At 41.0% G+C, this 18019-nt stretch overlaps 1 protein-coding gene across 3 annotated transcripts in view; it reads left to right on the forward strand.

Annotated features, from left to right (window-relative positions):
* Nucleotides 1–8512: 8512 nt before the first annotated feature.
* Nucleotides 8513–18019, forward strand: part of USP6NL (USP6 N-terminal like) — a 111249-nt gene continuing 101742 nt past the window's right edge. The window contains exons 1-2 of one of the 3 annotated variants that reach the window (XM_021530972.4): nt 8513–8659; nt 13650–13739. In XM_021530972.4, the coding sequence (XP_021386647.2) occupies nt 13736–13739 (4 nt within the window). In that variant the 5' untranslated portion in view covers nt 8513–8659; nt 13650–13735. Of the gene's footprint in view, nt 8660–9039; nt 9076–13649; nt 13740–18019 lie in introns of those variants that run through there. The other 2 variants (XM_085568638.1, XM_021530974.4) reach the window with 2 other exon arrangements.

Here is an 18019-nt window from a genome sequence, read left to right on the forward strand (position 1 = left end):
CTCAGCAAGTACTTATGGAGCAATTTCCCAGCGTATCAATGAAAGTCTGGAGAGTGGGCCTTAGGGTGGCATCAGTCCAGTCACCTGTAAGGGTTGTATCATGAGCTGCCTCATGCCCTCAAGCCCTTTGAGTGCCCTCCAGCCCCCAGAATGGAGCCCTGACACCTGGTTTACACATAGGCACATACACTGTGGACATAAGGACCTTAACCTAAGGTTAAGTGAGATCCATCCCACCCAAAGGCGGTACCAGAGGAAGGGATCCTCTCAGTGGACTTCATGCAGGAACCAGGCTGTAGAACAGAGTTCAGAACTCAGGATAAGCAATCTCACAAAAGCAGTGGTTAGATTACACCTGTGGCCCCATTTGCCTACAGCTTGCCTGGAGCCTCTGCATATACCAGGCTCTTCCCAGCTCTCCCACAAAGTCTAGACAGGAAGAAAAAAAGATTTCTTTATGGACAATAAGGGTGTGGGGGTGTGGCCAAAATTCCTTCTTCCCATGGAAAAGACCTGGGGTTGACTGATACATGATTATCCTTTTCTATCTCAATGCAGCTGTTTCATAACAAAATTATCAAGAAAAGGCTGATGCAGCTTGTGTGACAGATTTTCCTGACTGTGTGGAAAGTCCAGGATGTATTTTAGGTGACGCATTTTGTGTCATTTAATTAACTGATACTGTAGCTATGTTTGCCCTGCCAGAGGATTTCTAAACTTTTTGTACCAACTAATTTTAGTTGAGAGACAGTACAATGAACTTACTCAATTTTCTTCATTTTCTCAAATTCAGATTTCACCCTTTATCTTAACTGAAGCAGCAGCAGCACTGTGTATTTTCCATTACGTCCTCCCCTGTTTCTAATAAAAATTCAACTATGGGTCAAATCCTTGGCTGGAAAGAGTCTATACAGTCCAGGATCTCCTTTGTATAAAAAAAGTTACAAAAACAGGATGTATTTTATTTGACTAGATTGAACTTAATGGTCATGGGTCGTTTTCATTTAAGACACACTTTTTTTCTCATGGTTTTCAAATGTATTTTGTTTCTTAAACGACATCAAGAATAAAATGTATTTCTCTCAATTTTTTTTTTCTTAAGGATCTCAAGGCACTTTGCTGGCAGTAATTTGCTGAATATTGCAGTCTCCCTATATAGTGAATATGTCACTACTGGCCTTATCTGCTTTCTCAGCTTTCAGGCTTATTTCCCTCCAGTGGGAGGGAAGACCTGGGTGCTTTCCAATCTAGAATTCTTAAGAGGACAGAAATACCATATATTTTTATGTACTTTTTTCTTCTTTTTTAATCACTTGTATTTTTCTTCACTTGTCTTCCCAAACTGAAAGTTTGGTAATGAATTCTTCTTTTATTTCACTGGAATATTATTCTTTCCCCTTGTATTTAACTACTCCTCAGCAAGTCTCCAGTTTGCCCTTTTCCATTCATTCCCTCTGGAAGGGTTTTCAAGTGTTGAAAGTTCAGCTCAGGCAGATTTCATAATAAGAACTCAAGGAAAATAATATAATCTTGCTTTAAAACACTTCCTTCCTCTGTTTTGCTGATGAATTATAACAATTCACAATACCATCTGGCCAGCAAGTGGTACAGAACTTATTTCATTGTTTTAACTGTATTTGTTTCCTTTGGTCATAGAGCCCATAACATGAGGATTCTCCTGCTGCTATTATGTGATCAGATCCAGAGTACAATATGAGATCAAGATGTGCCCAGATGTCTGGAAATGGGCTAGAAATAACCCTGGCAAATGATCTGTAGACTTACATGGAATTAGGACATTAGTGTTGTGATGGAGAGCAAAATGCACATCTGAATTTTCCAGGTTGATCCATTTTCTAAAATCAAACAAAAATCTGAAGAGAAATCTGACTTTCTCTTTCTTGGGGGGATTTTGTAGAAAATTCTTAAGCTTACAGACTGAATTGAAAAGGAGAAAGGAACCTGATTTTTTAAATCCAATTTTGACATAATTCTGAATAATGGAAATAGAACCGGACAAGACATTTTGAAGAACTTTCTACAATTCCAGTTTTGAGGAATCTCACAGAACAGTTAATGAAGTTGAGTAGTACTCAACCTCAAGTCTAGGAAGGACAGCCTCTATCCCAAAACCTAACCAACAAACTAAACATATTCCAGCTCTAAACTTGATCACACGTGGATTGGGAGCATTAATGGTAATACAGAGGGGAAGTACCACATGTGAGCCTCTCCCAGATCACCTGCAGCACTCAGTGCATGAGGGGAATGAGACCTCAGGGTTTTTAGGTCTTCCCTCCAAGCACATTTGCAGCACTCGTGAGTATCAGTACATAATTTGAGGCCTGATTCAGTGTGGATCACAAGGTGGTGCAATTTCAGTGAAACTACTGCTTCTTATCCTACAGCTGTTAATTTAATTCACTTGTGTAATTTTGAAAGACTGTGAAAATGAAGAATTATGCAAAAAAATCTCTAGAGACTATGAATGTTCTTACAGCCCTTACCAGAAGGTGAATGTTATGGTGTAAAGGTACAGAGCACTCAGCAGCAGGAATTCACTGTCTGTCCCATGAGCAGGTGCCAATCCTCAGGGTCAACGCTGCTCCACACAACCTTGCTGACAAGTGCCATGCCTCGTGTTGATTGTTTGATATAGATCTTTTGATCACCAGCTTTTTCATATAAGCCGTGGCCAGACAATAAAAGGCAAAGGTCAGTGCCACATTAATGACAGAGGGCATAAAGGTCTTAGAATTTATTTTTAGTTCACCAAACCATTCTAGTCCTGAGGTTTAGAATATTTAAAACAAACATTGCTATATACCCAACTCATGGTATTTTCTCCCATGTTGCCTCAGTTCCACAGGCTCATGTCAGTTCCATGTGAACTACAGCATATTACAAATTTATGTAGTATTCTTTTAATTTTTACACTGAAGGATTTCAAATGGAACCTAACATAATTAGATTACATGTAATCTCTTCCCATTTTGATCCTATTCTCAAGAGTGTTTGCAAAGGAGCTTACTTGAGTCTTAAATGTACAACTTGAAATCACTCTGACGGAGATGAATGAGAGCAGCGTGCTCTTAGGAAAACATCCCAATGTGCAGGACAAAGCCTCATGGCTTTATTCAGTGAAATAGGTGTCTCCATGGGCAGTGTCTGCTTCAAAATCCTCGACACACAATTTTTTAAACTTCTGCACAAAACCTGTAGCAAGTTGATTCAGAGTATTTCTTTATCCATTTGTCTCCTGAATCAACATGGACTCCTATTAATACCTGCTTGTCTCAGGGCTTCCACAGAGCTGTGTGGTTTCTATTCAGATGTCAGCCACCGAGATAAACTGCAGTTCAGAAGGGTTTTCAAAGAGCCATCACCTTCCCAGGAGTACATTAAAAGGGATTATGCATTGCCAGACAGCAAGTCTTGTCAGGTCAGGGCAAAACAACATTTTAAGCCGATTGGCTCATATATCTCAAGGTATGTGTGTCCTTGCACAAATTCACTTTCCCCTCAACCCAGTATTTAAGAAAATCCACTTTTCATGATGTTGACTGATCTGAAGTGTGGTCAGATTGAATCCTGATTATTATATTGAGGTTACCAAAGGAAAAATATCTCCAGATGTGATAGTAAATTATTGGATTGTAAGGAAACTTTGAGGAAAACATCCTGTTATTTGGTAAAGCTTCAGAAAGCTCTTCCTTGCATAAAAAGGATAAAGCATGTTTACACTTCAGATGTACTTGCTGAAAGTTTGGGAAGCTTCATCCTGCTTTACAGCCTCAAGCTGGCTTTGTTTGCCAAAGGTGAGGGGTGCCTTTATTAACGATGTGGCTGTGTGCAGGGTTCCTTACAGGATGAAACGGGGTACCTGATGTAAACATCAGCCTCAGCAAGATCTGTGAGCACACCTTCTTCACCAGCCAGGAACCTGAGTAACCTCATGTCCCTGTGTTTGGGAAATGCAGTAGTGGCCCTTCCCTGGGAAATGAACTCTGTTCCTTATGGGTGTGAAACAGCTTGAGAGAGCATGCCCACCCTCTCGTTGGCTTGTTTCACTCTACAGTTGCCATATGGGCTTAGTTAGGGAAAAGATAAGTGCGACAGGACTTCCACTTCCCTGGCAAGCTATTTCTGCAGTTAAGGCTTTGTAGGAAACCTCCACGCTGCTTTACCCCGAACAGGAGGGCTGACCGAACACAGATGGCTCCAGGCAGAGGGGGAAGAATGTGTTTAAATGTAAAGCCCAACTTACATCCCCCACTTCACGTTGTGCTACATAAATTCTACACGAAGCTGAGCTGGGGAAAGACTCTAAATATCACATTGCTGGAAAAAAATTATTTTGATCTTTCACAAGGAGCTTTACCTGAACGAACTGAATATATTTCTGCTCCATCAGTCATTCAGAATTGTCTTCCTGCTGGTTTCAGCAGCAAATGGAAAAGGTCATAAAGATTTAACTTTTGTGCTACATTACACAAATAATTACACCTTTTTCAGGATACACTAGCACAGCACAGGGTTTTGAAACATTTTATTACAGGCTCTTGTTTTCATTCGCTTCATGAAAATGATTCCCTTTGAGGCTTTTCGATTTGTTGGTGTCTCAGAAATGATTCTATTTCTGTTAACTTTGAGTTACTTTTGACATTCTGGTGGTTATGCGTGAGTGATAGTAAACTTTAATAGTGACTGCGTTCTGAACGCTGACTCTATAAATACTGTCATGAGAGTCCTGGTTCCTTGTCTAACTGTAACTCTACATCAGATCCGCACTTTACAAGAATGTATCTTTCAGTGACTCTCCTGGAAAATCACAATAAGGCGTGCAAAAGAGAAGCTGACGTTTTGTTGCATCATTGCCAATAAGACCTAATCTTCTGTCTTCTCTCTTCTTTTTCTTCCTCTGTTTTATGCTCTACTTTTCCTTGATTTGAAAGCTGTATGATTTGATATAGTTTTCCCCTCTTTTTCACCAAATCCCTTTGCCTTCTGCTGTGGGAGCAGGATGAAATCCTGTTAACAAGAATCTAAAACTCAGGTTCAGGCAAATACCCCAATTCATATTTTAAAGCCCATCCTGTGCTTCGGTTTAGATACAGCCACACATTCTCCTCAGCCAGGCTTTCTGAGTTTCGCACAGATAATTGTGCACAGTCTATGTACTCAATGTAAAAAAGGATCTCTGGGAATTTCTGTAACACAGGAGATACAGGTAAGTGATATGTTTTTGGTGTTGTGATGTTTCTCAGTGCACTGAAAAACTACTTGGTATTAAGGAGACCTTTAAAAAAGGGGTTTTGTACTGTGTAAGTGTTTTTCATAGAAAAAGAATCTTGAAACTTAAATCAACATATAAAAGGAGAAAGATAAAGACATGAGAGAATATTGAAGTAACAGAATAAGACAGAAGGAGGTGAATGGGAAAAAGGCAAGAAAATGCTAGAGGAGACAGAAAATTTGGGGGAAAAAGGAAGGAGAATTAAGAAAATCTGTCTTGACAGACAGAGGGGATAGAAATAGCCCCTTTCATCAGGCAGCAAGCATTCAAGTCTGATTCCCATGGCAGAAGCTACCAAAAGCAGGAAGAGAGGCCTGAATGGGTGAAACCTGAACCAAACAAACCAGCAGGGCCTGTGGACAATAGGACTGGCTGAGGGCAAAGTGAACAATCCCAACCAAAAGGAAAACACTCCTTTAAGCAGCCAGAAATAGTGAAGCAAAGGGCAAACCCTCCTACTCCAAATCCCACCCGACTCTTGCTTTTAACACAGTCCTTCCTATGTAATGCAGAGTCTCCATGTGGGCTGATGCTTCCGTGTGTGTACAGGCAAACCTCTGCCTAAATCATCAGCTCTGCAGAGCTCCTGGAAATGGCAATGGCAGGATCAGGCAAGGGATGGGCTGGAAATAACACCTGAAACCCACCACTTTCATTCTGGGGAAAACAAATAAAAGCAAACTCAGCAGGTGGTATAGCAGCTGAGTACATTGAAGCTTATAAAATACTGAAGTTTTGGAGCAGCTTTTTTTGGGAATGAAGAAGGGGCAGGGCCACTCTCATCTATTAAAAAAAGGCTTGTGGTCTTCCTGAAGAAATTGATAAAGAATTTAATCACTCTGGATCTGCTGTAAATTTTGCCGAGTTCTAGCTGATCTGTGTTTAATAAATGAAAATGAGATGAATTTATTACTCATATTGCAAATTTTCTCCTGGTTGTAATGTTGATCCCTCATTCTATACCTTTTGTACAGCTCCAGGGCCCGGAGTTGTTACTCAGAGGCATGTCACACTAAGTGGGTGCCTTATCCAGCATGTGGGATGCCACCTCAGAGCTCCTGGTACCCCTCAGAATTCTGTATCCCACAGGCACCAGGGACTCTCCTCCTCTCACTTGGCTGCAGGTGTAGCCCTGAGCTGTGCCCTGCTCCTTCATGTTAAAGTCATGATGTTCTCCTGCTGCATTGCCCCAAAAGACTCCAAAAATAACTTCTCTTGCAGAAAGAAGGAACAATTAAACATTTTCTCTTCCTTTACTTCCCTTGGCTAGGGCATGGAGGGAAGTCAAAGCAGAGGGAAAGTGCCTGGCTGGGAACTGTGCTGCTGGGAAGTATTTGGGAAGCCTCTCTCTATCCTTGGGGAGCACCAAGAGAGTTTGGAGTCATCATCTGTCCTCATCCATGACTGGAACAGGAGAGGTTCTCCACTTCCATTCTATGATGGGAAGCTGTGTTCTATCCATCTCCATTTCTAAATCCTGCTTGTTTTCCAGGTTCCTGATCTTACGCATTGAGGATCTACCAGTTATGTGAGTGACCCCTGTCCCTCCTGGCCTGGGGCGGTTTGGACATAACATCATCCCTTCTACTGTGCCTAGGGGCTTCTCCACAGGAAACTGGAACAGCATTTATCCTCTAAGAGCTTCCTGTGGTAGTCATTCCTCTTCTCAACTCACACACCCATGCTGCTAGGGCAGAGGTGGGTTTTCCCTCCCAGCTCCTCATGTCTTCTCCATGCAGGTAAAACCACAGGTTACCTGGTGGAGTGTCTCCTCTTCTCTCGAGCAGGGGGATGCCTGCTCCTAATAGCACAGACTCTGGTCTCTACTGGTAGGACATGGAAAATTTCCTCTTTAAGCTCCTCAAAGAGTTTGTGTTGGCCCTCTTTAATTTCCTCTCTTAAATTCCAGAAATCCTCCGTCAGTCTTTCCATGGGTGAGATGTAGGCCCATAATGGGGCGGAGATAGTTTCTTCATGTGTCTGGAGTCTGCCAAACCAGAATGCCCACTTCTTCTTCTCCCTCCTTCCATGCCAACACTCCCAATGACTTGGCACATGACATGTTTTGTGTACACTGGACGCTGTCTGGATTATTAGGGAATTGTTTGTTATCTGAAAAGACTACTCCAGCACAGCTAATTCTCTCAGGCATCAGGTACTTTCCAAGTGTTCCTCTTGTCATGGCACACTGAAAAGTCTTCCTTGCAAAGGTATTTCCCCCTCACACTTTGCAAGAGTTGCCTTCAGAGGCTGGGAGTTCCTGGTCTTTTCCTGATCCTCTGGCCAATACCCACATCCCAGAACAGGGATTCCAGTTGCTTGGCTTCATTGCCATTCAGTGCTGCACTGTTGGTATCAATAAGTCTTGCCAAATATTCGGTGATTTAAGTGGAAATAATCTTAAAAGAAATAATTAAAATCACTTCCAAAAGGATAAATTACTGGAAATTATATCACTTTCATAATTATTAAAAAATATTTTAATTAATCAAAAGCAGTGTATTAGTCTCAAGCAGTGTAATTTTCCACTTTAGCTAACATGCTGCTAAGTTTCTTTTGACAGACTTATTGTTAGATCACTGAAACTTTCAGTTTTGCTAGACTAACCCTGATAAGCTTCAATGAGGAAACAGAGGAAAGCTGGACACCAAGGATCCAAAATTTATTGCTCTCCAAGGACATATTGGAGTAACCAGAAGAGCCTAACAAAGACATTACAGCCCAAGCACTGTAGATTGTGTTAGGGAAAAATTGATAAAAAGGCTGAGAAATGCGGACTAATTAGCACTAGAAGCAAGAAACCAATAACTAATAAAATAGTAATTAATGAAGAGAATTATGCAATTTAGAACCAATAAACAGTAATTTGTTTGCTGAAAACGTGTGAGTGAAAAGTTTTGGAAATTGAGTGCATATGGCTGGAGTTATCTCTATGCACTCCAGCTGGGAATAAAGTAATGCCTACTCCCCAATACTGGAAAATAAAGAGTGTGGGAGTTTGATTTATCCCGATGTTTTGGGTGTCATACTAAGAAGCCCGGAACTGCACACAGGAGAATGGGTGTCCATACTGAGAGCCTTGGCCGCTCACGCAGCACAGCCAAGGAGGCTCTGAGGGCACCGGGCTCGTTTTGTCTTTCCCACCCTTCTCCCCACGGCCGCCCCCGGCCCCGGCCCAAGATGGCGGCGGCGGCGGGTCAGCCCTGTGGGAGGGGCGGGGGCGGGCAGGGTTTCCATAGCGGCGGTGTCACACCGGGGCACTTCCTGGTCGGAGGCTGCCGGTCCCGGGGCAGCGAGCACGGACGCGCCGCTGGGGAAGGCGGCGGAGGGAGGCCCCCGGGAAGAGGAGGAAGCCGAGCAAAGGTAGGGACAAGCTGGGACTTTGCTCCGGCCATTGTGCGGCCCCGGGGTGGCCGGCTGGACCCGTCCATTGCGGGGCTGCGGGGGGGCCGCGCGTGTGTGTGTGGAGGTGCCGCGCCGGACCCTCCATTGAAGCGGGCGGGTTCCTCCCGGCTGAGGGGAGGCGGGCGCTACCATCCTCCCCCGGGGGAGGGCGCACCCCCTGCGAGGCCGGAGAGGTGGAAGTGGCGGGAGCCGGCTCCCGCAGGGTACTGGGGTGTTGGGACTGTTCCATTCCCAGCGGAGGGGGGTGTGTGTGTGGTTTTGGAGGCTCCCTGCTCTTTCTGCTGGGGAGGGGGCGGCGGGACGCGACGGAGCCGGGAGTGCCAGGGGGAAGCCCTGTGGAGATGCCCCTGGTCCCGTTGTAAGGTTGGAGTGAGGTGTGGCCGCAGTCAGAGCGGGGCTGGGGGGCCTGTGCGTGTGGGTGTGTGCTTGAGGGAGTCACGGCTGTAGGTCCGGCACTTGCGGCCTCCTTGAGGCCCCCCTGTTCTGGCCATGTGGGAGGCGACAGTGCCGCCCTCGTCAGGAGTAGGGAGGATTTCCATGGCTGAACCCTTTAATGTGACTTTCTGGCACCGCTGCTCTCTCCGTACCTGCTCCCTCCTGTGCTTTTTGTAATACTTCAGGTATGTGGTGGAAAGTGCCAGGCTGGCAGCGGTGGGCTGGGAGAGAGGGCGTCCCTCAGGCTGTGCTCTGGTCTCCATGGCTCTCTCCCAGCCCTCATTCTCCGCTGGCACTGCTAGCAAAGAGCCAGTTATTATCAGGTGTTCCAGGTTCTTTCTGTGGCGTGCATGGCTGCCTGTAGAAAACCACCGAAGCCACGGACCTGCCAGTTGAACGAGAGTCAAGTGGTGACTTAAAAGTCACTGCCTCCAAACTCCTGTACCAGTTGTTCACCCTCATATGCTGGAGAATAACTTTCTTTGTGCCTTTTGCTGCTTGGAGGAGGCAGCTGCACTGAAAACTGGCGGTGAGGGAAGCTGGTTTTCAGCTTTCACTGAACTACAGTGGAGTGAAAACAAATCCACATCTACCCTGTTCACAACAAATGTATCTTGTGGAGGATAATTTCAATTAGGATAATTACATTAAATAATTGTTTTCTATGGTTTCTTAGCTTGCTGCGTGCCCCGCAGTCTAGAGCTGCTGTGTGACAGTCGAAACTCCAGCTCTACCAGAAGTGTGTGTATTAAACACAGCGGCCAATCGGCAGTGCCTGAAACTAAAGGCGATTTGCTTCAACGCTTTGTAGTGTAAATATTCCTGCTATGAACAAAGGAGGGTGTGTCGTTGGGCTTGTTTCATTTGTACTTCCATGTGCTTCCTCATCTGTGGCCAGTCAGTGATTCTGTGTAGTTTCTGAAACAGTAGCAATTGCACTTTGTCTGAATTGTGCATTTGCGCTGTCTTGGGCATTTTACTGAGCTGGGGTGCTCAGAGGCTTGGTGCTATATTAGGCATTTTTGTTACATTCTTTTTGATAACTGTGCTCTGAAGTGACTTAGTTTTACTCCTTTTAAATTTTTGTAGTTTCTGATTATAACTTTTAAGTTAATTTAGCTGAGATGCAGTGTAAAATAAGTATTTAGTAGAACTGCCTTTTAACCCGCTGTTCCTCTGCCCTCTGATTATACAGCACAGAAACCACCAATTTCAGACTTAATGTTTTGCTAGCCAGCTATCTGTGCAAATCTAAAACATAGTGCTGCTGAAATCTGGTTTTCTGTGAGGGGCCATAATGCTTGGTTTAAAGAAGATGGTAAATGACACTAAAATACTGATTTGTGCAAGGCAGGCTCTTTTTAGACTGTTTTGTCTTTGTGTGTTTATGCAGGGCAGTTGCATGCTGCTCCTGTGATTCCTGGTTCTTGGGAACTGGGGGTATAAATTCTTGCTGTTAACTCCTTAGTTAAACAGATAGTACAGTAACACAGACAGGCTAGACCAGAATCTTTAACTGCCAAATTAAAGGTAAATCTCTTCTCTGGCTAGAGTCATACTGCATAGAAGTACAATATGCTGTAATTTGCTTGAAATCTGGCTCCTGCTAATGATCCTGAAACAGAGTATTGGGTAAAAAAGAGACCTGGCACCAGCTATGGAAACAGGTAATTGAATGTATTATGAGTGTGTGTGAATTTGAAGTTGCAAAGAGCTTTGCTCGTTGCAGATACTCCTGTCAAATCTCAGCTAAAATGCTAGTAGTTTCACAGCTACTGTAGGTGATACTCTCAAGAGCGAGTGAGTAGATGTGTCTCACTAGAGGAAATATTAGGTGGAATACAATGGTTAGCTCTTGAGAAAAAGACAAAGATCAAAGGTATGTGTGGGTGGATTGGTGGTTTGTTATTTTATTTTTTATTTTTATTATAGCCTTGTTGATTGCAAGGGAAAGCAGAAAGAGTGTCAGGTACTGTTTTGAATTAAATGTTTTTCCAAGATGGTGTCTTCTAGAAAGACACTGAACAAGTAATATACACTGAACAGACTTTATTTCTGTTTTGTATTAGTTGGTAGTATTTCTGTACAGGAGAGAGCCCTGCAGACATTGAAATAAATCAGGTTGGCTGAGAAAGCAAAGTTTAGTTTCAGTTTAGTTTCTAACACACATCCCTAGGTAAAGGTGTTGCTATTGCAGTGCAATAGAAAACAGAGACTGACTGCTATTTGGTAGTGTTTACTTTCAGTACTGCTTGCTATGGCTGTACTCAAAATTACAGATGAAAGACAAAACTTTCCTTTTTTAATAAAAATTATTTTAATAAAAATTATTTACAAGGGAAATGATACAAAACACACACGTAGTGTTATTTCAGAGAACAGCTGAATTTACCAGAAGTCTGCACTGTGTGCTAAACAGATGCTAGCAACAGCTAAACAAAATATTTGGACACTGAAGGCAATACAGGAGCAGCACTTTGTGGCTGGGAGTCGGAGGTCAGGTCGCTCCGGTGCACTGGAACATTCACTTTCCACACGTTTGGGTAGAACAGAGCTTCTGTATCATCCCCATCTCATTTCCTCAGTGTTACGTGACAAGACTTTTATAAGCCATGAGGCTGCATAATTAAGCTATTATTAGCCTTAAGTGGTTTTCAGAGCTGCTGTTTTGTTTTTTCCTAATGAACAGCCTTTTCCTGTACATACACACAATAAAATGTCATGTAACACGATGTCTCAGAGGCAAAGTATTGTTAGTTCATATTTACAAAACTAAGCTGAGATAATGCCTTAAGAAAATCAAGTTGAATGGGAGACTCTGGTCTTCCAGTTGATTTATGCATAAGATTCAAGAAGAACTTGGGCCACAAGGTAGTGTCAAAAGTGCTTTGGACCTAGTTTGAGTGATATCTGATCCATTTGATGTTCTTAACATAACAGGTGTTATTGGCCCAGTAAATAATTAAATGTCATGGAAGTTATATTTGCTAATTTTGAAACCAGTAATCAAGAGGAAGTTGACAAGGCTGCAGTTCTAATGATGTTTTAACAGACACTTCATTTTTGTTTGGGCTGTGTGTGCTTAAATATTTAATTTAGTAGACGTTCATAGAAAATTGACAGGACCTGCAGTTCAAACTGTTCTTCATTGATGCAGCACCTCATGGCTTTGTGTTCATCTCTGCTTATTTAGAATGTTTGTGCGTGGATTCTCTCAGCTGCTTTCTTTCCCTATTGAGTCTCTTCCCTGTGTTACTTTTTCAGTGAAAAAAAGTTGGTTGTAATTTTCAATCTGCAGCTTTACCAAAGGCTTCCTTTTTGGCAGCTGGTTTTCTTTTTTTCATGGTGTGTGTGGCTTTGATGTTTATTTTAATTTTTAAACTGTTGTAGCAGTTGATAGAGGAACCTTCTTGAGGTGTCCTGTGGTAGTTCCTGTACTAACTTGCTATGTGCTGTATATATGTAAACAGTAGGTGAAGTCATAATTTAGGAAAAGTTAAATCTGTTATGTCTTTTTGCATTTTACTTTGGGTATTTTTGAGCGTGAAGAGATCAGGAGAGTTGAGACTTGAAATCTGAGTCAGCACAAGATATCTGGCTGGATTAGCACAGGAGGTGAGATTCAGCAGGTTCTAATTTGTTGTGAAAAGAAGAAATATATCACATAATATTCCTTAATTTACAGATAATCTCCATTTATGCAGGTATTAAAAGAAAACTCTATTGCTTAGTAGATATGTTGGATTTCTTCTTTTCATCTGAGCTGTGAGTGAAGTTTCTTTCATTTAACTGTTCTATCAGACTTGGATAAACTTGCTTTTAGCAGCAGGAGGGAGATTATATAATAAATTTTTCAAAATGTACTTGCCGTGCTGTTATTGTTGGAGATTAAGTCCTCTATATTTGCCTTCAGGAAGGGCCAGGCTTACTGTTAATATATTCGTATCTGCCCTACTTGGGTATCTTTTTCTGAAATTGATGAGGAATTGATGGAACTGTAGGTTTATAGTTGCTAGAAATGGTAACTTTTTCAGGTTTTGTTTCTGAGAAGGAAATGTTTGATGTCAGTGCCAACCTGTGCTTGTTTAGTCGTCTTAATTGCATTTCTTGTGCTTTAAAAAGTGGGTTTTTTTACATTGTTTTGCCAGCTGAGGTTGCTGAAGGAAAATACTACTTAGGAATTTTCAGTTACTATATCCATGTTGTAGTCTTGTACTTTTAACTTTTTAACTGCTCCCAAGAGATTACGAACATATTTTATAGCGCTTCTTTTTCAAAGTACATACACAAGTTTATAATGTGATTGTTGGAGGAAGGTGCACATTTTGAGTAAATAGACAAATACATCCATAAGCAGTAAAGTTCCCCAGTCATAACAAACATATGTTTTCCTTTTTTTAAAAATCAAACAGGATGAAAAGAGAGTAGGAAAGACAGTTTATATGTAAACATATATTATAGTGATTTGAAGTTGAAAAAATTACTTGTTTTTTTATTTTCTTCCAACCTTCAGGACATGTATACCTCTGAGAAACCTTCTCCAACAAAATACCTTGCTTCAAGACCTGTCTTGGATTATATACAAAGAAGCTTCCAGTCATGAGTAAGTAGATTTCTTTCTTTAAGAAAAATGAAACCCTTAGGTTGTAGTTTAGAAGAACAGTACTTTTGTAGTAGGTTTTGGGAGGTGGTTGTGCTTTGAAAATATATACATACTGAGTTTTGTGTCTTTGGTCCTGTAAAAATAACCAAATAAAACTGAGATTTGGCAGATGCCATTTGTAATTTGCAAATTTTCGATCAATGTGTGCTCTGTAAGACTTCTCTTAGTCTGGTCTCCTTTTCAAGAAGTTGAGTTCTGTAACAAGATGGTGTTTGTTTCATTCGGTATAAATAAAACATGTAACTCAGAGGGAAAAATGCCTTGGGTTTGCAAAGAATTCCAAAATTTGTGACTGCCTAGTAACTTAAAATAACTGATAAAAATCCAAAATAAAATCAGTGGAGTTCATTTTATAGGAAAAAAATTAAATACATTAGTCAAATTCCAAAAGGTTTGATCCCAGAGGAATTCTGGCATGTATTGGAATGATCCGAGCTGCAGAAAACTGTGACTTAATGTCTGTTATGGTGGAAAAAGCCAGATGAAAGACACGGAAATTTTGCTTTAGGTCATATCTGATGGGTAAGATAACCTCTTTTTAGTGAACTCTTCAGTATTTGAAGGTCTTATAAGTTTTGCAGATGTGAGACTTTTTCACATAGCTTTTGTCAGCAATGTTACTTGGCCTTGTCTCATGTAGAAATAAGGATAAAACTTAATATGCACAGGAACTATATTTGTAATGCAGCTCATCTTCAACACAACTGTACTGAACATGCTGAAGGAAAAGCATCTTGTTCATAGGATAATTATATCCTTTCTTAGTAAAATAAGACCATTTGGGTTTCTGGGAGGAAATAAGTAAAGAAAATTGTTGGTTAAATTTCTTGTCAAACTAAATGAAAAATGATTATTCTTGACATTTGGAAATTAAAAAAAATGATGAAGGAATGCTTGCTAAATGCAGCAGAGGAAAAATTACACCAAAAAAAGGCTTGAAGGAGTTTCTGAGCTATAGGGTTCATGGGTTCATGCTGGTGTAGATGGAACGATTTTAGTTTTTATGGGCATTTATTTCTATTTTTATATTGCTATTCACACTTGTTTACTTTCTGATGTTTAAAATATTTGCTGCATTGCATAGAGGACAATTTTCCAGGCAGTAATTCAAACATCCTGATTTGTCATACATTGTATGTGACTCTTCATTTATAGAGCTTTTCATGCTTTTCATTGCCTTGTGTGCATGCTTTCATTGCCTTACACATAACAAATAACTGACTCACAGCTGCTGTGTTCAATGTGACTTCCAGGGTGCTGCTGTGCTGATGTTGGTTTGGGTACAGCGCATGCAGACAGTGCTAGAGCAAAACACCCTTGGTTTCGGTCAGATTTTGATCTGATTCCAGGCTGGAGGGTTCAGCTGTTATTAGGAAGAATGAAGACCCTTATTCAAATGCAAGACAACATTTTGGCAGTACTTTTTCTGGTACATCAGTAATGGTGTTCTTCAGTGCAGGATGCCACATTCTTGTGGTAGAGTGGATGCTGAAGCCTGTGCTGTGATGGGCTTCAAGGGCACAACACAAAGTGCCACTCTGTAAAAATATGATTTAGAGAAGATTAGATGTTTTATATTTGGCTGATGTTGAATTTCTTAGTTTATGGTTTGTTTGAGAGAAACTTGAACTCTAAGCACAGTCCTTAGTTTTATGCTCCTCTTTCCTAAATATCTCAGTCAATAAGGTAAGTACCATATCTTATGAAGCTGCATTTATTTGCATAGTTCTGCATATGTGTGCTTATTCACAAAATCTGTGGGCACCTAGAATAGCTAGATGTATTAAAAATGGTGGGAGTCTCTAGGATAAAGTGTGCATCATCTAGTGTCATTCAAACAAAAAAAATCTATCTAAAATGAGGTAATCTCAACCTTCAGAAGGTCACTAAAAGCTGCAGAATGCGGTTATGTGCAGGCTATGTGATTGAAGCCTGTTTATTTTCTTGTGCTGTACTTAGTACAGTATATAGATTCAGTATATATTACCATTTTGTGGCACTTCAGCTTTGTGAAGGGCTGTGCTAGATGTCAAGTCCTAAAATGATTAAATCCTTTTTCTTATATCTGTCCTAAATTTCTTTACAGCCAGATCATATCTGTTTGGGTTTTTTGCCAACTTTATTCACTAGCTTACGTCATTTTTACCATATAATATTTCTTACCATAAAATTTGTTACACAGAGCTTATTATTTTATTTAAATGCCTTGTGGAAGTAAATCTGTTAATATGCTGGTACTTACGAAGCACACACATGCTTATTTTTAAGCCATTGATCAGTTTTGAAAATGAATGAGAGAACTGCTTTTTTGTTTAACATTTTGGATAGTTACCAGGTGTGTAAGTGGCTGCTTTGGATCCTGTTGTACTAGATCTTTCCCTGTACTTGGGAGGGGCACTGACAGAATTGCAGAGTTCACCATTTGTGGTGGTAGTTTGTAGTTGGACAATACAAAAAATCTGTTAAAACTGAGGCAGTCACTGTTAAGGCTTTTATTTCTATGGAATAGCTTTGTAAATGTCTATTTTCACAATAAGTGTAAGACACATTTGTATTTGAAACTGTACTTTTCCATTGTATGCCTTACAGGACACTGAGGTCAGATCCTTAAAGGGTTTGTAGTAGTATCAAGTGTAGCTAAGTGAAGTTGATTATTGATATGTTTTATATTTAAAGATAACTTGTCAGAGAAATCCTGGTGCATGCAACCTGCCTAGAATGTCCCACCAAAGAAAGAGTTGATTTAATCTACATTTTCTCCAGATATTTAGTGGCCAGAAAATTTGCAGCATCATGATAAATTCTTAATGTTATAAACTCTGATCTTTATTTTTGGCGATTTTCCTGTTCTTTTCTCCCTTGAGGAAGGGTCAATACAGTGAAATTAAATGAGCTGCTGCAGTGAAACTTAAGGTTAGTGCACGCTGCTGACATCTTCATTTTTGTCCCCTTAAATGTGTAAGATGCAGTGCCAATTTATAATACAGAATATTTCTTTCCTGACTTTGTCTTTCTGCTTCTAGTTTTATTTCTAACACACTAAAAACTTAATGCTGCATGCAGTTGGGAAGGTCACCTGTTTCTTTGCGCTTCGCTCCCATCAATTCAGGTTTTCTTTCTGTTTGACTGAGGGTAGGAACACATTTTGTGTGAGAGAACACATTTAGAGAGATGCTGTGCAGTGTAATCTTGCATTCTGCAGATGCTTGGTGTGGCCTGGTAATGATGGGGGCAGTTTTTGCCTCACTAGTTCAAATGAAGCCCACAGTGGTGTGATTAAAGGCTGCTTCTGTTTGATGGTTGGTTGCCTACCTTGACCTCTCATTACAGCTCTGGCTTTCTAGTCTGTATTCACAGAGGAACCTTGTGGTTTTGGGATTTCTGAAAACATAGATTGTGTTTCTTTTCTTCTGTGTTCTCATCATGTGTGGAAAGAAGCAGTTTTGGCTGTTTCAATTTCTCTGTTCACGGACAATGAACTTAAGAACTAAAACAAATGTTAAGGTCAGCCTTACCATTTTAGGTCAGCCAGATCAAGATGCACTGTGTACTGAGTCCCTCTAGGCCAGGCTGGATGGGGCTTGGAGCAGCCTGGTCAAGTGGAAGGTGTCCCTGTCCATGGCAGGGCATAGGAACTGGATGGTCTTAAGGTCACTTCCAACCAAACCATTCTACACATTATTATTTCTGTGCTTGTAGCTGAAGAAAGTGTTCTGGGCATCTCTAGAGCTCCCTGTCCTAAGGAAAGTCTGTGAGTTAAGGCTGGCTCATTTTCCCCCCTCAGTCCCCAAATCTCCCCTCCTGGTGTATCAGAATGAATCTGTAGTGAACTGAAGATCAAGTCAAGCTGTTAATAAATGAAATGATGATTTTTGTGTGTTTTACCTGAAGTGTAGGTGGCTGTGCACTTTATGTAGTGTGGGTAAAGTGTTGCAAATAATTTAAAAACTGAATGAATGATTTGGTGGAAGAGGCTTTGTAGTCATCACTTCCTTGCAATGAGCTGAGATTGAATGAAAAAAAGGAAGTCTAGGTTCTGATTGACTGAGAACTGCATGCTGGGGAAGGAAAGCTTACAAATAAACTAAAATACTTTAACAATATATAATAATGAATAGTTAAAGGATGTCAGATTATTATGTTACATGCTAGGTTTTTGTTTTAGTTTTGAACTATGAACCCTGAAAGCCTAGTCATAAAATGCAAATTTGAAGGTGCAG

Source organism: Lonchura striata, chromosome 1A (assembly GCF_050655825.1).
Source record: "Lonchura striata isolate lonStrDom1 chromosome 1A, ASM5065582v1, whole genome shotgun sequence".
Taxonomy (NCBI): Eukaryota; Metazoa; Chordata; class Aves; order Passeriformes; family Estrildidae; genus Lonchura; species Lonchura striata.